This window comes from Eutrigla gurnardus, assembly GCF_963514095.1.
Source record: "Eutrigla gurnardus genome assembly, chromosome: 3".
In the NCBI taxonomy this organism is placed as follows: Eukaryota; Metazoa; Chordata; class Actinopteri; order Perciformes; family Triglidae; genus Eutrigla; species Eutrigla gurnardus.
In genome coordinates this window covers 2889911-2915863 of record NC_139917.1, presented here as the reverse complement: position 1 = coordinate 2915863, position 25953 = coordinate 2889911, and the positions used below count along the sequence as shown (strand labels likewise).

The 25953-nt window shown below is 42.7% G+C and overlaps 1 protein-coding gene across 1 annotated transcript in view; it reads right to left on the bottom strand.

The window, feature by feature from the left end:
- The window catches only part of sorcs3a (sortilin related VPS10 domain containing receptor 3a), a 277073-nt gene that overhangs the window by 77122 nt on the left and 173998 nt on the right, over window positions 1–25953 (bottom strand). Inside the window, exons 5-6 of the mRNA XM_084004962.1 lie at window positions 1824–1897; window positions 624–688 (exon numbers count right to left, since the gene is read on the bottom strand). Coding sequence (XP_083861088.1) covers window positions 624–688; window positions 1824–1897 — 139 coding nt within the window. The remainder of the gene's footprint in view (window positions 1–623; window positions 689–1823; window positions 1898–25953) is intronic.

The following is a 25953-nucleotide window of genomic DNA, read 5'->3' as shown; positions in this document are numbered from 1 at the left end:
TGTCACATAGGAAGGCATACAGAAAGCATGAATTTGATGAATTCTTATTTAGCATCTTAATATGCAGAGCTGGAGCAAGAATACCTCATCTACAACGTAAGAGCATCTCTGAATGGTGGCCTTTTTTTTTCTCAAGTGTCAGCTTCAGATGATTAAAGTAGCGCTCGCCAGATATCCGTGTGTTCCGTGAACTCTGTAGGGTTGTACTTCACCCTTCTATGCAGTCTGACATTTTCTCTGACTAATTTGCCTCTCTTTGTAGCACCAGATGCATTCTTATCATGTGTAGATACCACAAACACACATCTCAGCCTGTCAATCACTCCAAGGTAATATGGGGGGAAAATGCGACTCTGACAATGTAGGCTGGTATAAACAGTTTCACCTATGTGACCTACGAAAGACCTTGGTGGTACGGCTGCACAGAGTTATAGAGCTGACATATTCAGCGAGTGAAAGGGAAGAGAAGAAAGGGCATATTAATCAGGAAACATGCACTGGGTTTATTGGTGGGTCGAGCCAATGGGGTTTCCCTGGGGGACGCTTCTTCTTTTCTCCAGGAGGAATGAATCCCTATAGAGACCTGATCATTATGTGTGTGTGTGTGTGTATGAGACACTCACTTCCATCTGGTGTATGAGCCTCCATGTGGACCAGATCCAGCTCCTTGTCGAGGCCGGAGACAGACCTTGGAGAGAATGACAGCCCATGGAAGAATACATCACCATCAAAGCAACGAATAGAAAGGGATGAAACAGGGGGGATACCAGAGATCGTCATTGCAGAGGAAAGGTGGAATAGGAAACCGAATAAAAAGGGACAAGAATCTGGAAGCATTCTTCTCCAAGGTTTTTTGTTGTTGTTGAATGTTTCCCTCATATTCTAAATGCCATAGGCCAGATCCCTTCCAGCGAATTTCAACAATACAAAGACACTGAATAGGATGTAGGGTCACCATGCCGTCTGACTGTGAGCATATCTCTTGGTAAAATCTTGCTCATTTCGCTGCTTGTGGATTAGCCTGGATGGACTCAGCATTCCAATTGCGGCGGTGTTTCATATTGGTTGGACCGATGGAGCCATTGTCCAAATGCAGCCAACTGGAGGCCTGCCTAGCCACTGCTAGGGGCCCATCCAGTGTTCAGATGTCCTTGAAGGGGCTTTGGCGGTGAAGGGCAAAGCCAGCGATGGATTGTGCACATTATTTAGGATTATACCACAATGGCATGGAAATAGCTCTAGCTTTCGCAAGTTAAAAGTGAATATAGCCACCGGCGATCTCCGGCAAACCGCAGTCACCTCCGAGAGGAGCTGTTTCTGATGAGTGTGCACTTTCAGACATAGTAGGTACACTGCAGGGGAGTGAGCAGCAGACGTGAATGGATGGGAAGTGACAGGGACGTCCCCAATCCATTATTAGTCACAGCTCCTCATACTGTGCGCTGTGTTCTGAATCTGTAAGCATGCATCTGTAACCCCCCCCCCCCCCCCCCCCCATCTTATCGTTGATGTACAAAAAATAATTTCATATTTAGGTGCAATGTGCCTGGACGTGTGTGAAATGAAGTGGAATGTGACATGCCCTCGGACACTGAATGCAAAGCGTGTTTCGAAGGAGGAGATGAATCTCTGTCTGATTGTATGGAGGGGTAGACGCGAGGTTGCAGAGTTTCAGCTGCATCACCAGCCAATCACACGTACACTGTCAATATTGCTTGCTCTGTGGCGCGGAATGCAGACAGCAGTTTCTGCATTCCCGAGTAAAAGAAAAGTTTGAAGACGAGAAGGGGAGTACAAAGAGGGGAAGCAAAAGGATGACTGACCAGTAGAATCTGTTCGGCGTGACGCGCTCGTGGATAAGCTGCCATTTCCGACCAAAGTCCGTGGAGCTGTACAACTGTGGAGAGGGGAGATGGAAAAAAAGAAGTCTTGTTAGCAAGATGAATGCGTGCTTCTACATTGGTCAAGCTCCTAATTAGGCCGGCTGATTTAAAAGTGGTAACATGGACGGGCGAGCTCGAGACGTGGCCCTATAAGTCCGGGGTGGAGGGTGCCATAAAGCATTCTGGGGAGATGGGCTGACATAACGCTGAGCTGCTATCACCATTACCAACCGGCCATTTAAGCTAACATATTGTCACAGATACACACATCTCTATTCCCCCTCGAAGAGCTATGGCTTTCAGCAAAGCACATAATGGGAATAATGCATTAAAACGGAAACAGATGTGACGTTAATGTGGCCACTTTTAGCTTGATCAGCAAATAATTTGGTGTGATTCAATAGGTTGTTGTATTGAAAACTGTCTCTTCAGCACCAAATCAAAGCCGAGGTCCCGCAGAACGTAGCCAGTGGCCCAATTTCACCATATTAATTACATTTTCTGGTTGCTGGGGCAAACAATTAATAACCCGGGTGCATTTCCCCAACATTGTATTGATTGATGTTGCAGACGCAGCTCCCCATTGTTGCCTCGTGGAGCGCCGAGTCTGTGGCCCCAGTTGAGCTCTATGCTAATTCTCCTCCTTGTTGCCTTTTATCCCAGCAAATCTGACACTTACTCAGGTAAAAGGATGCACATTATTCACACCGCTGCAAATGTATTTTGTCAGCTTCGCCGGGGAGGATCTATCGGTGTCAGCAGGTGTGTTTACCATTTAACAGGTTGACAGTTTTCTCAAAACATGTACAGCCAGCGTGCTACACATAGGCATGCCGTAGCAATAATCTGCCTCTAATTTGAAACTGGCCTGATTTCACAGTATGGATGTCAGACTCCATCATGCCATCATATAATCATCCCTTGAAGGCCACGTGTCTGTGGGGGGTTCTTGGCAATGATGGGTGATGACAGGAGACCAAAGCATCAATCTTAGCAATCCTTTCGGTACTAAACTAAATAAACTGCACTCTCAATTATGTTTGCAGGCACATTTCTTTTCTTTTTTTCTGGACCGAACAGTCACTGTTTGAAATACTTTGAAACACAAAACCTAACAAACCTACATAGTTAGGTGAAAGTGTAACCCTCCACCCATCTCTTTAAGATAGTGTTATCTTTAATTAATTTGTAATTATCTACTTAAGACTCGATGAGGAGATGGCTTCTATTTTTCCTGTCATACTGTTAGTATAGACGTGTAATATCCACCCCAAATAACTCACACAACACACTGGCGATTAGTTTTAAAGAAAATATATATTGCAACCAAAAACTTATGGTGACAGCATTCCATAATGAAGATATCACTGCATGTGCTGGAATGAAGGAAATGTTGCTAATGGGGTACCACACTTCTCTTTTCAACAAAAAAAGACAGTAAGTAAGTAATTAACCGTTTTAGTTAAACACAGCAATTCAGTTAAAAACATTTGTGCATTAAATTTTTTTGTATTTAAATTTCTGTTGAACCACAATTGGCTTACTTAAATACAAGTGTACCAAAAGCTCTGAGATCTCAGGAAAACATAATAAAATAAATAAAACAATAAAAAAAGGAAAACAAAAATGAGTTCACTCAGAAAGTTCTACCACCCTTTCTGCCAATGAATGTCAAATGAGGCAGAGAAGAGGATTGCAGGATGTAATGGTGATGTGGATGATGATCCCTTGGCAGAAGATGGAAAGCACCCGGGATGGAGATATGGACAGACGACGCTCTCCTGAAGGGCTCCACAAAAAAACAGTCTACACAAACGTGCAGGAAAATCATTCATTAAGTCCATAATAAATGTCCAATTATATAAACTGTACTCCAATCACATTGCTGCTACAGTGTCCTCTACCTTTCATTAATTCATAGCAATTCCCATGAATTCATAATAACCTAGAGCCACTATACTGCAAACTACAAACCCTACAAACAGGAATTTACATAACCGTTTCGAAATATAACCACATTGTCTCCTTGAGCCTACAGCTCACAGTGCAACTTGTATACATTACATTTTAAACTACAGAATGAATGGCTGAGCAGGGTTCACACAGCACAGAAACACTGTTATCACATGCTCATATATTCATGTTACCCCTTTTTTAAACATATCCCGACTGGTTTTGCTGTTTTTGAGTTCAAGGCTAATTTGACACTTTTAGCAGCAACAACACATTGCTAATATAGTTAGCATGCTAATGCATCATGTGCAAAACTATCCAGAATATGAATGAATAGTTTTGAAGGAGTTCAACGGAGTTCTACACGACGTCAACAGCTTCTCAATCGTCTCGTTTGTAATCTTTCTGTTTCAGTCATCAACGTTTTTGACTTTCAAGCTTGATTCATCAAGCTCAAAGCTACGGTACTTCTCTAACATCCACACTGACCGGCAGCAGGCGAGAGGCAGAACAAAGATCGTAAATTATACAAGTGGGATGACATCTCGCAGCACTTCGCACCTAAACAGAGCGTACTGATGCGTCTCTGCTGTTACTTTGTCACCAAATTAGAAATATGTTATTTTTTTGAAGAAACCTTCATTTTAGAAAGAAAAAACATGAAATGCAGCTCAATTCTGCATTTCTGGAGCAAGGAAGGAAGCTGCTTTGTCTGTTGTTGGTAAGTCAGAAACTAATTGTAGATTTGGGTTCAGGCATTGTGTGAGTAAAGCTAGTTGCAACATTAGTCTTGTGCTGATAGCTTGTTGTTGAAATCGTCGTGAAACTGCATATGCTAAGTGAGTAATCAACTAAGTTTGACCCACCTCAGGTGTAGTGAATAGACTTGATTGGAGGGAGGGGTCACACACAGTGCTTAAAGGGCTGCCAGCAAGCCTCCTTCAAACCACATTTTGTCTGGAGCAAGGAAGGAAGCTGCTTTGTCTGTTGTTGGTAAGTCAGAAACTAATTGTAGATTTGGGTTCAGGCATTGTGTGAGTAAAGCTAGTTGCAACATTAGTATTGTGCTGATAGCTTGTTGTTGAAATCGTCGTGAAACTGCATATGCTAAGTGAGTAATCAACTAAGTTTGAGCGACCTCAGGTGTAGTGAATAGACTTGATTAGAGGGAGGGGTCACACACAGTACTTACGGTAAACTGCGCACTTAAAAGGCTGTCACTACAGCGTCAGCTGCAGCGTCTGGCCATCTGAACGAAGACAGCTGAACAAAGACTAGGGAGTCTATCTGCGGGAGTCAAGACAGCTGAACAAAGACTAGGGAGTCTATCTGCGGGAGTCAAGACAGCTGAACAAAGACTAGGGAGTCTATCTGCGGGAGTCAAGACAGCTGAACAAAGACAGCTGAACAAAGACTAGGGAGTCTATCTGCGGGAGTCAAGACAGCTGAACAAAGACTAGGGAGTCTATCTGCGGGAGTCAAGACAGCTGAACAAAGACTAGGGAGTCTATCTGCGGGAGTCAAGACAGCTGAACAAAGACTAGGGAGTCTATCTGCGGGAGTCCATCGAGGAAGGCATAACATCTTCCCCCCCCCCCTCGCAGCCATGTGTCTTATCCCAGTCAGGACATCACACTGGAGAAGATTTCACCGGAGACCCTTCACTCGAGGCTGTAACCCATCCAATCTCTGCTACACACCATTCTCCACCGGTAAGGACCTTGAAGTACTAGGGGGGCTATGGAACTGCCAGTCTGCGTCCATGCAGTCCCTCCACTTCCTGGCCCTCACAGAGACCTGGATCACCCCAGAAAACACTGCCACTCCAGCTGCCCTTTCAACTGCCTACTCGTTTTCACACTCCCCAAGACGAACAGGGACACCCACATTGCAACTCGCATCTCGGACTGTCTGGCTGACATCTCTGTCTGGACAACTGCACATCACCTCAAGCTTAACCTGAATACAACCGAACTCCTCTTCATCCCAGGGAAAGACTGCCCTCGCATGGACCTGTCGGTCACTGTCGAGGGCATCACAGTATTGCCGTCGTCAACTGCGAGGAACCTGGGTGTAATCCTCGATGACCAACTATCCTGCACCCCCAACATCACTGCTGTGGCCCGATCCTGCAGATTTGCCCTCTACAACATCCGCAGGATTCTGACCCTCCTCACAAAGGATGCAACGCATTTCTTGGTCCAAACACTGGTCATCTCCCGCCTTGACTACTGCAACTCTCTCCTGGCCGGACTCCCGGCCTCTGCGATTAAACCATTGCAGCGTATCCAGAACGCTGCAGCACGCCTTATCTTCAACCTACCCAAATTCTCCCATGTGACCCCCCTCCTCCGTGACCTCCACTGGCTCCCTGTTGCAGCACGCATCCAATTCAAGACGATGACACTGGCCTTCAGGGCCATCAATGGAACGGCACCCATCTACCTTCAAACACTGGTCAAACCTCATGCCCCGAAGCGAGCACTTCGCTCCTCTACCTCAGCTGGCCGCTGGTACCACCATCGCTGAAATCAAACAAATGTCGCTCAGCAAAGTCCAGACTCTTCTCTGTTCTGGCGCCTCAGTGGTGGAACGAACTCCCGACTAATGTCAGGACAACTGAGTCATTTGCCATTTTCCGAAAAAGGCTCAAGACTCACCTGTTCAGACTTCACCTCGACTAGCATGACCCACCAACACCCCCCCCCCCCCCCCCCCCAAAAAAAAAACAAAAAAAAACCCTTACCTATAGCACTCTGATCGTAGCACTGTTGCTCTTGAACTACTAGTTTACTCAGATGAGGACCTAACACTTGTTCTATTTTTAGCTCTTACTTTATCGGCAATGATTCGTTGTGGTTTCCTTGTTTCCTTCTTTTGACAAATGTACTTATTGTAAGTTGCTTTGGACAACAGCGTCTGCTAAATGACCTAAATGTAAATGTAAATGTAAATTCTAAAATAATGAGGTAATAGCCTGGAGGATTTACTACCTGGGTTACAAAGGCAACAAAGTACAAACAAAAACACAGTTTGGCTTAAAATCAACTAAGCATAAATGAAACCAAACTAATTGTTCAAACAGGACACAAACACACTCTCGTGGAAGCCCTGTTTGGATTCTTTTTTTTTGACCGTCCAGCACCCAGACCTCCTTCCTACACCGACACCTTTTAAACTAATTTGTGATAATTTAAATATTCAATTAATATACGTTTCCCTGGAAATGTAATTCACGATGCAGTTTCATTCCGTTTGAAGGTGGTTTTTTGGACACCAGGCTGTTCTCAGTGTACCGTGTTGTCAAGGCATGAATCTTGTCAGCAGGGAGCAAACATTTGTCTCAACCTTATGAAGTTGAACATATTTTAATATGCAGTAACCACAGGCTGAGTCTTTCAGCCTATGGCTCTCCAGCGGAGCCTTCGGGTGGGTGGAACAGGGCAGCGGCAGAGTTCCTCATCATTTCGGACAGTGACATATGACGCCAGCGGGCAGGCTCAGCCTCTCCTCTCTCCATCCATCAGTTCAATGACATCTTAAATTTGAAAAGCTTCTGAGCTGTCACAAAGTAAGCTTCATAGTTTCCCACACACTACGATAAATCAAAAAGGCCGGGCAGCCGGCTGCTGAGCCACCGACGGTGACAGCCGAGGGAGCCGGCAGGACGGCAAATGGTGATTGAGGAATTGCAGAGAACATGTTAGTTGAATTCATCTATTCACGCTGACGGTGGAGTTGGAAAACATTTGGGTTGAGCTGACTTGTGCAGGTAATGTTGGACATTCAGCTGGAACTGCTGTAAAAGCCAGTATGTGAACTTTTTTTTTTTTTAGTAGTTTGTAGAACATATTTGTGTAACACCACAATGTTTGTTTACCTCAATGAAAACGTTGAGAAATATTTCTTGACGACATTTTTTTCCCCAAAAAACAAAAACATGTATCATAAGTCTTAGTCCAAAAAAGGTTTGAAAGAGGGCCGACAATAAAAAACGATTCTAATTTCAATTATTTTGACTGATATTTCAATCGAGATATGATGTTCGAGGAAATTGTAATTTTTACATAATTCTAATTTTCATGGAAAAACAATGATTATGCTGTGAAAACTTTAATATTTCATTTAAAATAGTTTCTGGCCTCGAACAAATATTGCAAAAAATTCTCAATTTGAATACATTTTCGATTAATTGTGCATTGTACAAATATGATGTTTAGTTGTTTGTTTTACTATCCGTCCTTACTTTTTATTACCTTACTATTTTTTCATGCCTACCTTTATCTTGTATCTTGTATGTGTTTTTTATTTAACAACATACACTTTATTGCCTAAAGTATTCACTCACCCATTCAAATAATCTAAATCAGGTGTTCAATCACTTCCATGGCCACAGGTGTATAAAAGCAAGCACCTCAGCATGCAGACTGTTTCTACAAACATGTGTGAAAGAATGGGTCTCTCTCAGGAGCTCAGTGAATTCCAGCGTGGTACTGTGATAGGACGCCACCCGTCCAGTCGTGAAATGTCCTCACTTCTAAATATTCCACAGTCAACTGTCAGTGGGATTATAACAAAGTGGAAGTGATTGGGAACGACAGCAACTCAGCCAAGAAGTGGTAGACCACGTAAAATGACGGAGCGGGGTCAGCGGATGCTGAGGCACATAGAGCACAGAGGTCACCAACTTTCTACAGAGTCAATCACTACAGACCTCCAAACTTCATGTGGCCTTCAGATTAGCTCAAGAACAGCGTAGAGAACTTCATGGAATGGTTTCCAAGCCATACATCAGCAAGTGCAATGCAAAGCGGAAGATGCAGTGGTGGAAAGCACGCCGCCACTGGACTCTAGAGCAGTGGAGACGTTTTCTGGAGGGACCAATCACGCTTCTCCATCTGGCAATCTGATGGACGAGTCTGGGTTTGGCGGTTGCCAGGACAACAGTACTTGTCTGACTGCATTGTGCCACGTGTAAAGTTTGGTGGAGGGGGATTATGGTGTGGGGTTGTTTTTCAGGAGCTGGGCTTGGCCCCTTAGTTCCAGTGAAAGGAACTCTGAATGCTTCAGCATACCAAGAGATGTTGGACAATTCCATGCTCCCAACTTTGTGGGAATCGTGAGCAATACTCACCGGGGAAGTCAAAAAACTCCAACTCCACTTACTCAGGAGCTAAATACTAATATATATGCAAGTAAAGATACACTGAAACGGAAACTTCCTGTGAAGGCAAACCGCTCGTTGGATAACCCCTTTGTGTCAAAATCTGACGATGAAGGGTGTGCATTCATATCTATCGGCTGACCCTCGACGCCGGACATTGATGCCAGGGGGAAATGACCCAACGTCAATGTGACGACTACGGATGGAACTGTGTTGAATCAAATGACCAAAATGGAGCTAAGAGTAATATATATTTTGTTCAAAATACAACAGATCTGTTATGGATCTCCCTGGCAGTGCTTCCCTGCATTCATGTACATTATTATTATTATTATTATGAAGTATGATAATATCATTTGTAGTATAATGGAATTTTTTATGTCACGAATTGCTTTGTTCACTCATCCACTGACAAGTTATATTTATTGGTCTGTTTTTGTTGCCCTCTTGTATCTTCTGTATACTGTTTTGTTTTTCTGTCTTGCAAAGAAAGACAACAGTTGTATGTGACATAGTTGTGAATAATGTTTCTTCGACAGTTGGTAGAATAACTGAATGGAATCACGCTGCCAGAGCTCGGGTATAAAAACTTCCAATGGTTGTAAAAGGCCGTTCCACAGCGCAAGGAAGCGCCGCGTCTCAGGAATAATTCATGTTAATTGAGATACATGGGAGCACTTTGAACAGTGTTTACACATGAGGTGACAAAGGCAAAAGGAATGTCTCACTCTGTGGATTCCATGAGAGTTATGGTCTTTGAGTGCCAGACATCACCAGTGTTATCTCATTTCGCCATCGAACAATTTAAAGCCTGCTGCATGCTTACAGACAAACTGAGGCATCGCTCGAATATTGGATTTCAGAATATATAAGTATAGGGACATTTGTTTTTCTACGTGTAGCCTCAACGTGTGCTTTCCATCAAACACAGATGGAGTTACATGAGAAATGAATTGATCAAAAGACTGACAGAGTTTACACATCAACTGGTGATGGATGGATTTGATGTGTGTGTGTGTGAAATGTTTGGAGAAAATGTACATTACTGCATTTATGTTGCTACCCATGACGCCTGGTGTAAGTGCACTTTTGCTCAAGATGAAATATGAATCAGAATAAAAGATAAATGACATCTCTACAGCAGATTTCAACCCTTGAAATCAATCAGAAAAAGTCTGAGTTGTGGTGCATGGAGTCCCTGTGGACTGCATGACTATGAGCCTGCTAGTTTAGTGCTGAAACCTATGACTTGTTAGCTGTGAGCTTGGCTGTATCTTTCTTTCTTTCCATCCATCCATCCATCTATCCATAAATCAATCCATCCATCCATGTGAAATCCAAACAGATGTGAGCGAGGATTCAGTGCATGTTTTCAAAAAGGACACACACACACACAGAGAGAGAGAGAGAGAGAGAGAGAGAGAGAGAGAGAGAGAGAGAGAGAGAGAGTAGAGAGTGAGAGTAAATTGTGACAAATTATGCAGTTTTAATAAAAGTACTTTTGCCAACAGGTTCCTCTGTATGTATTTCATTACAGATAATGAGTTTGTGTGTGTGTGTGTTTAGTTTGACTTGTGTTTGTAGGTGTCATTTTGCTCGTCCACAAATAAAGTAAGTAAGTAAATAAGCTCCATTAAAAACAAATTCTGGACCTCACTAATTTGTCAATCCTGGCCTTGGATGTGAGGCTACCATACTATCTGAATCTACCAGTCATCACCAGACAAGATCACAGCCATGGTTTAACTCGACTCTCAGTGAGAGCTGTGAAAAAGCCTGCGATGAAAAAGGGGGACAAAGTGAGACCGAGACAGACCATTATTCTCAGAGCAGCTGATAAAATGTGGTGTACCTGTGTAGCCAATTAGTGACAGGAAGACCCGTGGGCTTTCCACTCATTACCGGAGGCATCGTGCTTCTCCCACCCGCTAAGCTCATCATTCCTGCCCGCAACAATGTTCCCTGTGTTCCATTCAGCAATGGAAATGAGACACAATGCTATTTCTCCAATGCGCGGGAAGTAAAAGTGGATAGAAAAGTTATGAATCATGTCCCTGCTTGTCTGGATGTTTTTGTTGTTTCCCATAGCAGCAGATGCAACTAAACACCGGCGGCGATCACATTATTGTTGAGGAACATTGCCGAGGAGAGGTGTCATCCAAAGTCCTCAATGAACTCCAGGATGCTATATTCAGAACTCTGCCGCTCGCCTGCTCACCGTGACCACATGACCCCTGACCTCCAGACCTCATTGGGCTTCCTGTCCCACAACGCATCCACTACCCACTTTGAGTACCATGAAAAGCACTCTATAAATAAAATAAAGTATTATTATTATTATTATTATTAGTAGTAGTAGTAGTAGTAGTAGTAGTTGTGATGGCCGCAGACGCGTCCACACCACAGTAAACACAGTCTGCCTGTCGGTAACCCCTCCCCTTGCACTCACTCACATTTTGATGCTTTAATCATTAGTATAATTTGCACATTTAGGTTTATTCCTGCACGTTATTATTATTATTATTATTATTAGGATCGACATACATCATTGAACATATGTAAACAAATAAACACACGACACATAGTCTTTTGATTTCATACCTCATATAGACTTTATTTACTTTAAGCACGTCATGGTCACACATTTGCAAGTGCACACATTTGTGTTGACTATGGGTTTGCTGTTATTTGTTATTAATTATTTTTGTTCTGCTTTATTTACCATGCCCGCTGTGGGGGTCCTGAGTCTGGCCAACTCCGGCGTCGTGGTGGGGCGTGCGGCGACAATTGGGGTCCGGGCGGAAACCAGCCAAAAGACGGGCAGAAAGGTTCCGCCAGTTTAAGACCTGCTCGGCATGATCCAACTGCTGTCCAGTCGTGGGGGGGATTTAAGATTTTGTTGGGATTTTGTTATGTTTAATTTGAGTTGGATTGTTTTGTGTATATATGTAAGTATTAGTTTAAATAGGTTATTTCTGTAGAAATCTTTAGTTTGTCTTTTTCACAATTTTTGGTTCTTTTGTAAGCTTAATTGATTTGATAATTATCCTGTCATTTATTTTGGTTTAGTCAAGTAGTATTTAAGCAGTTCCTTTGTTTCATTTGGCAGAAGATAGGTGGAGGGTGTGTTTGTGTTTTGTCTCTTTGGTTTTGTTACATTAACCTTTAAGGGGCCCTAAATCTTTTGTTAATTTTGAGTTTGAAGAAAAATAAATTTAAGCTATTGTTGCTACTCCTGAGTCTGCGTCCCTGTGTCAACTACTGGGTCCCTCACAGTAGTAGTAGTAGTAGTAGTAGTAGTAGTAGTAGTAGTAGTAGTAGTAGTAGTAGTAGTAGTAGTAGTAGTAGTAGTAGTAGTAGTAGTAGTAGTAGTAGTAGTAGTAGTAGTAGTAGTAGTAGTAGTAGTAGTAGTAAGTATCAGGTTTGGCGCGCAGTTGGCGGAGTGGTTTACGCGCATGCCATGTACGAACGTACATACGCAGCCGACCCCGGTTCGAATCCCGGCCGGAGGTCCTTTGCTGCATGTCACATCCCCTCTCTCTCCTCATGTTTCCGATCTATCCACTGCTAATAAAGGGCGTCTATGCCTCAAAAAAATCTTTAAAAAAAAAATAAAATAAATAAGTATCAGGTTTGGTGAATAATTCAGTAGAAAGTTCATCCTTATGACATCATTGGGGTTTCTAGCCACAGATTTAATCCATCTAGGTTTTGAGCCTGTTGCTCCACTTAAAAGAAGTTGGACAAAATTACTTAAAAAAAATGTAATTATGTATATTCATCATTTTGTAACCAAAATTAGTTCTGATCATCAATAAAATCACTACGGAAGATTCATGATTTTTTAAAATGAATCCCTATAATGTGATTTGTTTTTATGAAGAATAAATAAACTTAAATTAAGAATTATATTCTAATATTAAAATGCTAATATGTTTGATTAGCATTCAATGCATCGAAGTGTCTTCAACTTGCATCCTCTCTGCTGGCCATCAGGGGGCGACTGCTCTGGTTGCAAAAACAAGTCTGATTGCATGGAAGTCTATGAGAAAATGTAAATAAATTATTTATAAAGCACATTTATAAACAGTTCACACTGACCAAAATGCTGTCCATAGTGCATTAAATGGTCCTACTTCTCACTCGATTTATTATCTCAATAAAAATTGTACATGAGTTTGTTCTCAATCACTAGTTTCAAGTCTTCTTCTATACAGCATGATGTTCCATGCTACTAATGCACTTTGCTACTTCCACCTGTCACTCCTCCTTAGTTCAAATATGGTAGTTTCTGTTCACTGGTTGCAAAAATTCCAAAATCCAATGGCCAAAATGCCAAATATGAGAAAATGGCTCAATCTGGTGGATAACAGTTAAAATTGTGATTTACAAACCAGTACTCTCATAGAATGAATGATCTCATACTGTAAAGATTGTGGGCTCAAACATTGTGGTTTTAATAGCTTTCAATGAGAATTAAGGATTTGAATGTTTGTTTGGGCTCTTACTGAGAGACATTTTCTGCGAACCCTTTGCTCCTAAACATGCGTCCTGTTTCGTCATGGCTTCCACACTGATGCTAATCCTTTCTATGGGCACACTGCAGTCACGGAAAAGAAGGCATAGGTTTCCTGCAGCATCGCGGCGGCAACATTCCGACACCCAGAAAACGCTTTGCATATTCACACCAAAGCACAAACGGCTCCACCGACAGGTCCCGTTCTGAGGAAAGGATAGAGACGAGGGAGTTGTGGAAATGATAACTGCCGTATTATAGCCCCCCCTGTGTCCCACACAATTGCTATAAGTCACTTTAATAACTCCTAATAAGTCTCCTATAAATGTGTGATGCATCCATGTACAGTGATTTAAATCAAATAGCTGCTGTTGGCATTGCCTTGGCATATTCCATATGGGAGGGCAGAGGAGGGCTGGTTTTATTCCCCACAATTTATGGAGCCTGCCAAGTACACAGCAGTCCGGAAGATGATCCTATAGAGGGAGGTAAAGGGAAGGGCTGTGCAAATGAGCTGTCTGGATTGATCTCAATGAGAGGCATAAACTATAAGAAAAGGATGTTGTCATTATGACGTCACTGGTTTGTGGACAGCCTCAAGTTAATTTTGGCCGCCGCCATCTTGGATTTTTTGTCCAGGACAGTGTCCGAGTGGAAGGGGGAGAGAGAAGGGGAATGATGCGCACCCAAGGGCCACAGGTGGAACTCAAACCCTGGGCTGCTGCAGTAGGGACTCAACCTTATACTCTACCAAGTATACCGAGCGTCCCCATTGAAAGCTATTAAAACCACAATGTTCGATCCCACAATCATTACAGTATGAGATCATTCATATATGATGGCAGACTTTCAATCGGGAGTCCTGGCTTCTAAATTGTAGTTTTAACAACTTCCACCAGATTGAGCCATTTTGTCATATATATCTTGGATTTTTGCTGCAGCCATTTTGGAATTTTGGCAGCGTTGCCAATGCTGTTATAGCAACCTATAGTGTAGAAATCCTGCCGTTGAATCAGGTTTTCATCATTTGAAAGGTCATGGATGCACATCCGCATTTGTAGAGCAGCCAAAAGGAATACACCCTCTGCTTAATGAGTCGTGATTGGCTAAAGTCTCCTGTCACGGGCGAGATATTCTGAAAACAGAGCCAAGAAGTGGTGCAGAAGTTTGATTGTCTTTCAGACCTTGAAATATAATTTTCTGAAAGGTTATGTTTTTTTATCTTAAGTACTAATACGACACAGAAAGTAAAAGTACTGCAGTGAAAATGTTAAATGTACATATGGAGTATTAAAAAGCTGTCAAAGCATATCCCAATATCCCCATGTGACTGTTAACGTACAATAAAGGTATCTAATCTGATCTAATCAATACTATTACATCATTAGAGTGTTATGACTAATCCCTAAATGCATAAACCCGTTTTTACTGTTCTGTTTATTTATAAATGTTTACTTTCGGACTACAGCTAATAATTATTTTTATGACTGATTCAAATTTTGATTCATTTCTCCAGTCGTTGATTGATTGTTATGTTAGCAGAAAAAAACTGACAGTCTGAGTAGTGAGAAATGCCATCATAACAACCCAAAATGACAAATTCAAAATGTCAAAGTTTTGTTCATATTTTTTGTCTTTATTAATTCAAGTCTTTATTAAATCAAATCTTCAACATTTTGCATAAAAAATAAATTTGTTAAGTAACAAGCAACTAAAACTAAAATAAATGTAGTGGAATAAAAATTACAACCATTTCCCTCCTTCAATTTAGTAGCATCAAATGCATGCATTAAAATGCTAAAATAAAATACAAGTACCTCAAACGTGAAATTAAATCCAGCACTCAGGTAAATACCGTAGATGACCAAATAATCGCCCGCGTGCAAATACGCGCCTGTGCTCTAATAGCCGCCGGCGTCCGACCTCATATGGCATAATAAACGCTAGTTCAATTAAACGCCCGGGCGATTAAGTGTTTACCATAGTCTTGCACAGAAAACAAAAGTTTTTTTTTAACAGCACTTCACCGGCTCTCACCTCTTCTGTCAGTCAGCCCCTCCTCTCGCGCTCTCTCTCTCCCTCTCTCGCATGCAGGCGCGCGCACACACACACACACAGACACACAAACACAGGCGCGCTAGACTGAGGGATATAGGGATATAGATAAATGCGCTAATGTACAGTGTTGAAATTACCGCGATCGACCCCCCCTTCCGTTATCATTCATAACACTGCTCTGATCAGCTCCCTGTGTCGCGGTAACACAGACAAACTGTCTTTGTATTTATTGTCTGATGTAATTAAAGATGCGTCGGGGGGAAAAAGTAGTTTTGTTCCAGTGGTGCTATGGTGCTATGGTGAGCTCCTTGTTCTTTGCATGATGGTCTGGTGCTGCTCATTGCAAAAATAAATTGTAGCCTGTTGCAAATACGCGCCTGGTTCTTATAAACGCCTGGGCTCCAAGTCGATTTAGCATATTAAACGCCCGGGCTACTAAATGGTCATCTACGGTATACTAAGTTACTGACCAAGACTGGTTATTGTAAATGTTTGACAATGGGTGGGAAGCTGGTGAGGGATCAGGTGAGTTCCGACATGCAGTTTTGAAGCTGTCTAATCCGTACAAGTTAAACCTTTTTGATGGAATTATCTTAACTCAAGGTCTACTTACCAGCTAACCAACCAATTTCCAGAGCTTTCAACCACATTTTACGGACTTAGTCAGCAGATGGTGTAAGTATGATTATTTTGTCAAAATATTTTTGAAGGCCAAGGATGAATTTTAAAGTCTGCTTTCATTATGGGGATTATTATGCATATAACAGTTATTAACTTCACAGTATCATGTTATTAAACTGTCACTGTGTATTGATGTAACAAAGGCCATTAGGTGCATAATGCAATTCGTTATACAGCTAATCACAAATAGTCAACATGACCTTTTGTCACATTAAATATGCTGGAAAATATCCAGAGCATAATTTCCACCTTCTGTTCCTATTATCACAATATAAATGTGCTTCTCTCTTAGTCACTAACCAGTCTTTAGGAAATCCGGACTGAAAAGTATCTTTTTTAAAGACATTCAGACATAAAGACAAGTAAAAAGCAACATGTACTGGGTGGGTGTTCATCCACTTGTTGGTATTACATGCTCAACAAATTAAAATATTATCCCGTATGATTATCAGTGTCAAACACTAATGTGTGCCCAGCCAAGTCGAACAAACGGATTCCCTTCGGCTTTCTGCTCACTTTCATGGCGCACAAGCTCTTCTGGGTTCCTTCAGTGATTCCTCGTCATGCTATCTTGTTGTCTTCAGGCCCGATCACACTGAGACGTGTCACAACAGGAGCGGCCGCTTCCAATGCGCCCCGTGGCAAAGTATGTCGCACAAAACAGCCAATGAGCCTGTGTAGTAGGAGTGCGTGATCAACTAGGCGATCAGAAATGGATTCAAGCAGCCGTGGAGCTCATGTTGTTGCTCCGCTGTTGGATATGGAGGAGAGAAAAAGGCCGTTCAGAGCAACGGTTTTGGTTTTATAATATATAGTTAATCAGAATAAAAAAAAAAACGATTGCCTTTTTCCAAAGGAAGTGGTTGAATAGTAAAGTCTGTCTCATGCTCAATTTGATTGATTTCCTGGAGTACCATAGGAAAACAATGTTTGTTTGTTTTTTGGATGATGCACTTCTAATGAAGCGTCTCCGTGGGGATGTAGAGACGGACAGGTCCATCCTGCATGTCTTTGGACTGTGGGAGGAAGCCGGAGAACCCGGAGAGAACCCACGCTTACACAGGGAGAACATGCAAACTCCACACAGAAGGAACCCGAACCTGAACCAGGAATCGAACCTGGGACCCTCTTGCTGTGAGGTGACAGTGCTACCCACTACACCACCGTTCAGCCCGTCTCAAGGCTTAAGAAATAAAAGAATGTGCAAAATTGTTTTCAAGTAAAATGTGCTAAATAATCAAAATACAGTATAATAAATATCAAAATAAATACAAAGTTGAAATATCCTATATTTATATATATATAACTATTTTCATTCCACTCATTTCATTAGCACATGCAAAATAAAAGTGTTTTACTATTTTTCTTCCTAGCCCCCCCCCGCCCCCTTTAAATAACAAATGATAGCAAGCATCACACAGGCACTGTTTACTCTCATACAGAACACCCACTGATCATACTGGTTATTGTTGGAGTTCATACTACCTCTACCACAGTGCTTTGATTTCAGCCTGCCAGGTACTGTAACGGTGGATACATAAACCAGAGCCTCATAATCTCTATATAATGCAAAGTAGCTCCCTCAACCTGAGCCTTCAGGCGAGCATTTTTTTCTTCTCCACTTTGCAATAATTACGCTGTGAACTGCTGAGCCCGTATGCATGAAAGGAGCCTCTATTATCTCCATTGTGCTAGCAAGTGCACTGTCTGTATTGTCCTGGTCGTGTGTTTCAAATTAAAGGCAATTAAAAGGAGTTGGGGAGGGCGGGTGGGCCCGGTGCAGCCCGGTGGAGCGTGGCGGAGCTGTCGCAGCTCAGGTCATGGGAGCTGAGCACTAAAGATACCTGCCATCTGGAGAGTCATTGAGTTGAGAAATGCACTGCAGCAGCTGAGCAGCCTTCTTGGCTGGAGCTCAACGCCACCTTTCAGGCCAGGGCAGGAAGTGGATCTGTTCAAACAGGTGTGGCATGGTGATAGATCTGTATGGTGGTTAGGTTTGTAAAAATAATTAGGAACTGCCCTTTTCAATCGATGGTTTTCCATTTTTTTTTATTTGAATCCATCTAGAATTGCATTTGCATTTCTTTCTGTAAAAGCATACAGATCTGTCTATTTGAAAAATCAGGACCAAAACAGGATAATTTTATGCTTTGTGTGGCATTATTTTGTTTGTTTATTTTATATTGGTATAATCGGTCCTCATTTTGGAAACAGTCCGTTCGAGTCCCTCGCACGGTGACACTGTTTGTTCACCGCTTCTCCACCTGCCATTGCACATTCTGCTATTTTCTGCACCACAGAAGGAAAGCAAGCCTCTTTTTCCTCCTTTTTAACCTCACTGGATCAACTTTTTATCAAAGCATTGAAGTGTGTGCCAGCCAACTCAGGGCTTCCATCCTTACCTGCTGCCGCTGCCTCAAAAACACAGGCCGGGTCAACTGCTGGGTATCGGCTGGTCGACACTGTGTGTTTTCACCCCTGGACAGTCTCTCAGTCATTAAACACTTCGGACTCCTGCGTCGACCCCATCACACATCCACAGAGGCTCCCGGCGCAGGTTTCTTTTCTCCCAGCATTCCATCCATCTGGTCACCTGCACGCCCTGTCGCACTTCTGTCAGGTCATCAGTACGCTGCCGCTACCGCACCACGTTTACACCATCCCTCCACAGCGCCCCCTTCCACTGTCAACCGGAACAACCTCAGACCTCTCCAGCCTGCTCCGATCCCACCATCCTCTCACAGTGCCGACCTTGCCCTCCTCAACACCCGTTCACTCAATAACAAAGCCCTCGACATTCATGAACTAATCCTTGACAACACTCCGGACTGCTCACTGAATCCTGGCAACAACCTGATGACTTCTTCTCCCTTAACCAAGCATCCCACCCCTGGTTACAGCTACAGCTCCAAACCCCGCCCCTCCCGCCGTGGAGGTGGCCTTGCCGTCATATTTAATCAAACCTTTCCGGATCACAGAACTCACCCTCCCCTCAGTATCATGCTTTGAATTCGTTGCCTTCAAACCCCTCTCCTCCACTGTTATCCTCATCTACCGGCCACCTGAACCTAACCCCTCCTTACTCTCTGACTTCACTGAACTCCTTACTTTGGCCTCATCCCTCTCCTCACGTCTGCTGCTACTTGGTGATTTAAATATCCACATGCCCCACCTGCAAATTCTCATCTGAATTCACCACTTTACTTCCCCACTCATGACAAAGGACACATCCTTGACCTGGTCTGCTCCATCAATCTACCAGTGCTCGACCTCCATCCATGTCCCCTCCCCCTGTCTGACCACAAACTTATACGGTTCACCATCCCTTCTCCCACACCTGCCTCCCCCGAGAAATCACCTTCCACAATCTAAAATGCATCGATCCCCACTCTGAACTGCTTTTTACCACAGCTAACTTCAGTTTGTAGGCCATACAGCTCATTAGCTTGTAAGCTGTAGCTCAATGAACAGCCCAACAATGTCAGTGTAGATTGGTTGCATGGAGATCAGCGCCTCTTGGTCAGCGCCGCTCTGTCACCAACACAAGCAATTAACTAAACTGCACTCTCAATGATGTTTCCAGGGAAACATTGTTTCCCATAAGACGTATTTCACAATGCATTAAGGTGTCTAGTTTCAGGGACAACGTCTCAATATCCACCTGTGACCTGCATAGTGTCCTTTCAAAATAAACGTCTGCATTCACAGGAAATATAGATTTTCTGCTTGCTACATGCATACAGTCCCTTTTCAACATAGACTTCCGATGTAGGTTTACAGAGGCTCTGCTCAAAATCACTCGCCATTCTCTCCACTTTACAGCTGCTTCTCCATGTTGGAGCGGCGACTGAATGTACAAACCAATGGTCACTCACAGAGCAGTACTAATCTACAAAACCAACACAGGGAATAAAGCATGACAAATCGATACAAAATAGCTTACAATATGTATTGATTACATCAAATTATGTCTGTATTTACTATGGATGGTCCACCAGCCGCTGTTGATCTGTGCCACACCAGTATTGTAATATATGGGTCAGAGAAATTCCCAGAGTAGTGTCCTTAAGTGTTTTTTCACTTCGCACACAATACAGTCCTCCATATAGTCCTCCACACTGTCCTGGATATAGTCCTCTATATGGAGGACTATATAGACCTCTACATAGTCCTCTATATAGTCCTCTACATAGCCGTCTACATAGCTCTCTATATAGTCCTCTACATAGAACCCCCTGGATAGTGTGTAGGCAGTAGTGAATGAGTGAGTGATTTCAGACTCGACCTTAGTTTTATAATAACCAGGCATTAAGTTGGTTCCACAGCATCACTGCTCAGCTGTCAATCAAACACATTCCCTGGCCTGTTTTGGAGGAGTATTCCACATGATTCTGCCTTGATTCTTTTAAGGGAAAGTGTAACAGTAAACTCTATTAAACAATGATTTTATCTGCCTTATAAGGGAGACTTCTGAGAACTCTGTTGCAGTCAAAGAAAAAAAAGGAAATGCACATAGCCAGTGATTGTGCCATACAGTGGACACAGCTTCAACATAATGTATGTTTGATCAAAAGAAAGCAGCCAAGACTAAAAGCACTCTTCAAATCACACGGTGACAGAAATAGCTTTTTGAAGATTTTGTATCTATGAAACCACGACATCAATTCCCAGTCTGTACATCAGAGGTTTAAATGAAGAATCATATTTAGCAGGCAAAAAGGTGTCAGTTGAGGATTACAATGACGGGAAAAGATCCTGAAAGCAAAGCACTCAGGGATGTAGGCTTACTGCTTCCTATTAAATAGGATTTAAATTAAAAGAGCTTATCGAAAGAGGACTCTTCAATACCAGAATCTATGGCCATAGACAACAATATCACCCACATTAGGAATGCTACAAAATGGAAAATGCAAATCATTTTTTTGTGTGTGGTGTTGATGCAAATGAAAACGCATGAATGAAAAGGGGGAAAGAATAAAACTTGAATAATGTCTTCCCTCTCTCTCCCTGAATACTTTACTGACTCTGATGTCCCCATTGCATTTCTAAAAACGTTTAGCCCGGATACAATTGAGCTCGAAATAATTAACAGCATAAATTTGCATCATTAGGGTGGATTAAGTCAAACAATGTTTGCCTGTTGAAGGACTGAAGGCTTGGCGCGACTCTCTCGATCACGTTTTAGGTGGTCTGTGGGCTTCCCAAGGGAACGGAGAATATTATCTGAGAGGCAAGGATGCATATGTTTGTTTGAGCACATATTTTTATGTTTGCAGGCGTGTATCTGGAAGAGAATGGGAATTACAGGCAGCGGCGTGGTGTCTCCTGAGCCTCTTCCAGTTACAACCTCAGCAGCTAAAATAAGTTGCCCATTTCCCCCGACAGAGCACTTTCCCATTTCCCGGGCTCACTCTGTTGACTGCCGACACCCTGACAGACTTGCAAAGCTTATCCAGATGTGCCTGCACCTGTTTCTGTGTGTCCCTGGAAAGCATTTACAGGAAAATAGAAATAAATATGAAACACAATCTGTTTAGTTTTGTCTGCCCCTGTAATTTGTCAAAGTCAGCTATTGAAGGTAGAAATGTTCAGTGTTTTTATATATTGTGGCGCCCGCCGGGTAAGGATGGGGAAAAGGGAATGTGGGCAAGTGGTCGATGGTGTGTACATCGCACCCTGGCATGCGAGAGCAGCGGGGCACTTTGAATGCTCTCCCTCCGCAGAGGACCATATAAGGAGTTCCGATGAGGGAAGCGGTCTCACCTGTGTGGCGAAGGCTGGGGAGAGTTGGTGTAACGAGAGCGGCGGAGATAAAAGGAGGAAGAGATGCCCAGAAACGCCGGAGTAGCTACGGTGAAACATTGGAGAGGTGGATGTGGAGAGTTAGAGAGAGTGGAAACAAAGCGCTGTGTATGACCCCTTTAGGACTGAGAACCCTGCTGGCTGCCCGACCCCCGGATCGTCTGAGAACCCCCCTGTGTACCGACCCACGCCTGCCTGACCGCCATTCCCCCTGCCGAACCCTGGACCGTAGGACTACCCGAGCCCGGACACCTAACCCCGCACTCGCCCAAAGACGCCGCCTCATCTGCCCCCGCCCCCGGATCTTCGCGCCCCTCCCGACTGCACCGCCCGTGCGCAACCACCACGCCGACGGCCACGAGGACCTCACGGCGGGCCCCACACTGCACAGCTCCAGCCCTATTCACTTAATAAACTTGCCAAAAGCTGATTGTAGTGTGGACAGTGATTTGTTTATTGAGATTGGTCACGTGGCATCCCTCCCCACACCTGATGGTGCCACAATATATGTATATATATATACATACAGTATATATATATTGTTTTATAAGGAATTAATGTTGTCCACATGGTGTCACCCATTGGTTTGTGGGCTGTTTGGAGGCTTAAAGTACGGCATTTTGGATGTTGCCATCTTGGATTTGGAACGGAAGTGACCATATTTGGACTGCAGGGGAGCACCAGGTGGATCTGACAAACACAAGCTGCAGACCTGAGCTGCAAAGTCTGCTCGATCTGTCAAGCGAAGCTGTTCACAAAGTTAGCTTCCATAATTCAAGGTCATCTTAGTAGCTAATTGAATTGGTAGAGTGGCAGCAGTAGCCATGTAAGGGACCTGTCAATCAAAAGAGATAATAAATCAAGTAAGAAGTAGTATCATTTTCTCATTTTCTACGACGACGAGGTACTTTCAAACAAAGCAACCAGAGGAGTCGCCCTCTGATGGCCAATAGAGGGAATGTGAGTTTAAAGCACAGGTTTGGCTTCACATTTCTTAACTGGACTGCATTTGTTCCTCAACAGATTGTTGAGACAAAATGTCCTTCTGATGACTGGAGTTGTGACTAGATCAACGTTGTCATGTCACATGACAGAATGGCTTTGTGATTTAATCTATTCACAGACATGAACAGATGCACACATGAACCTCAATCCTGCCAAGTTGAACTCCGTCCCCACAGGAGGCTCCTGAAGGACGTCATAACTTCTTCAGAGAGCAAGTGCCAGCAACAACATTAACGCAACCGAAAATGAGTCAGTCAACTTGACTCAGTCATCACCATTAGTCAAGCGGAAGAGTAATTGAGCTCATCCCCATTACACATAAGACAACAATATGACACAGGGACGCATTAGGTGCGAGGGGAGAAAAGTGATGAAGAGCTCACTGAAATGAGATTGGATTTAAACAAGTGCTGCTGCTGTCCTGAGGGCCTTACATGGCTGCTCATTGAGCGGATAGGTGGAGGCTGCATAATGATGAGACACTTAGTTTCCCTACTGTTCAGATTTATGGGCTCCGAGGTCTGTTACGATCATTAGGGGGATTGTGAAGAAAAAGGGGAAATAGGGTTGAGACTATATGGGCCTGGGAGGAGGTGGAAATTACAGCAAGATTTTTTTTTTTTTTTTTTGGTAACACAGCACTTTTCAACCATAAATCTTTGATCCTCTCCTCCCCGTTTGTGCAATGGCATTTTATAATGGAAGACTCCCTCTCATTTCACACTCCAATTAGTAAATTACTGATGTCATAATATGCAAGGGGGTGATAAACAAACAGGTCACGGCCTGAGGGAGCCTGGTTAGCTGAATAAAAGAAAAATAGATTTCAGAAAATGTTGCTAAAAACGGGTGCCTTTTGTTTGTGTTCGAGGTAAGTCAAACAACCTGGAATGAACCGTTGCACTATGGGGGGACAGGGAGGTATGAAAGGAAAAATGGCCCTTGAAACAACAACCAAATTCTATTTTTATTTTTTGCATAATATTTGCAAGTAGAGCAGAGGAAAACTGAACCAGTAAGTCGTGTGGTTAAGGATAAACAAACACCAGCACCATTTTACCACTGCTGAAATGGAATGAACGTCATTTGGAAACTGTTCAATAATTCATGTTGAATAATTAACTTAAATCGACAGAAACATTTGCTTGTATGTTACCTGGGGTGGATTAACAATGATTTGTGACAATTGCAGCACTTTTCAATGAAGGGTTTGAATGGATTCACACAGGAAGAGGACCAATTACTAGGATCCTAAATGCACAGGACCAATTTCCTGGAACCTACTGACCCAGAGAGCATCTGGCATGCACAGAATCAACCATCAGAATCGTATTGACCCAGAGCAGTGTTTGGCAGGAAGGTCTTGTTGCATTGGTTTGTTTTTAAAGAAGATGAAATAAAATATTGAAATAATTAACAGATGAGTGTATGATTTTTTTATTTTTATTTTGGCTAAATTAATTGCTAATAAAATGATCTTAAAAATAATCAATGAATAAGTGATCAGATTAACCGGCTTATCAAATTCATTAAGATTAAAGGTCTTTACACATCAACAGTGACGCAAATAAATGGATGATGTGCCTGACTATTCACTTAAATGATTTCAGTTCTAAAAAAAATTGTCTAACAGGAAATAAACAAAGGATTCATCATCAAGTCATGATGACCTGGTGCTCCTTTTACCGAATAAAAAGGAAAAAATACTAAGACATACCTGGGTACATCCATATTAGAAAAGAGCGGAGAACTTGAAGAGTTCCACTTCTTGGTTCAGGACCGGGGCGATTCTAGGAGTTGACCAGGTCTAAGCCAGACCATCTATGCTATCACACTATGCACACGCTGAAAATCTTTTTGGGTGGTCCTTGCCTGGAGGAGTTCAAATCTTGCCAATGTACAGCACATATCATCGTTCATCCTTTCTGTCAGGCTGTTTGATATCCACCTTTACTTCAAATGATAATGAGACTACTCATATGCAATCCAACTAAGGCATGAAAGCCTCCTGCTTCATCAAACAGAATTTTATTGAGTGTTATCAACACGTGGCTAAGCAGACACGTTGCTGTACACAGTGTTTGTTTAGGCTACTAAAATATCTGCACACATATTTTCAAGAATGCGCAACAATTCACCTTGTAGAAGAGAAACTACAACGTCAAAAGAAGATTTTGTGGAGGGTAAAACAGGAGGTTTTCATTTTAGATCCAACTCTATTGCAAAACCGAATACATTTTCAAATGTCCTATTCCCTTTGCTGCTGACAAATAAAAAGCACTTTGCTTAAAAAAATGACTACTGCTGTTAATGTGCTCCATTAATTGAATGTCAGAAAAATATCAGAAATCCAGAGTTATTTGGACTAAATCCCAAATCGGTGCATAATGATCCCTGTGTTACTCTCTTAATTACAATATTTTCCAAAGCAGCAAAAATCTATAATAAAAATCTCCCTAAATTGCCGAGGCATATTAGTACAAGACTCAGCATATACGGGTGAGACACATTGGATCCAAACTTTAAACCTAACTTAACACAATCAGGAGTTTGGTTTTATTTCTGCTCAGTGTAAGTCTTTATTTTGTTTTGTTGTCTCGCTTGTTTATCTTCTCTCTCCTCTGACCTTCGTGTCTCAACGAGGGCGGAGCTTACAAGACGAGTGGTGACACAAGGAAAAAGTCAACGCTGATAGGCTTCTTGTCAGGGTGTCATATGCAAATTTGTCACTCAAATTGAAATATTTAAACTCAAGCGATGAAAAGTATTGCCTCATTTGCGTCAATCCCGTTGCGTCATTCGTGCCGCAGAAATCACGTCTTTGCATTGACTTTATATTTATTGTGTTGCATTTGTTGTGAACGCCCCTTAAGGGTTACCCTTAAATGATG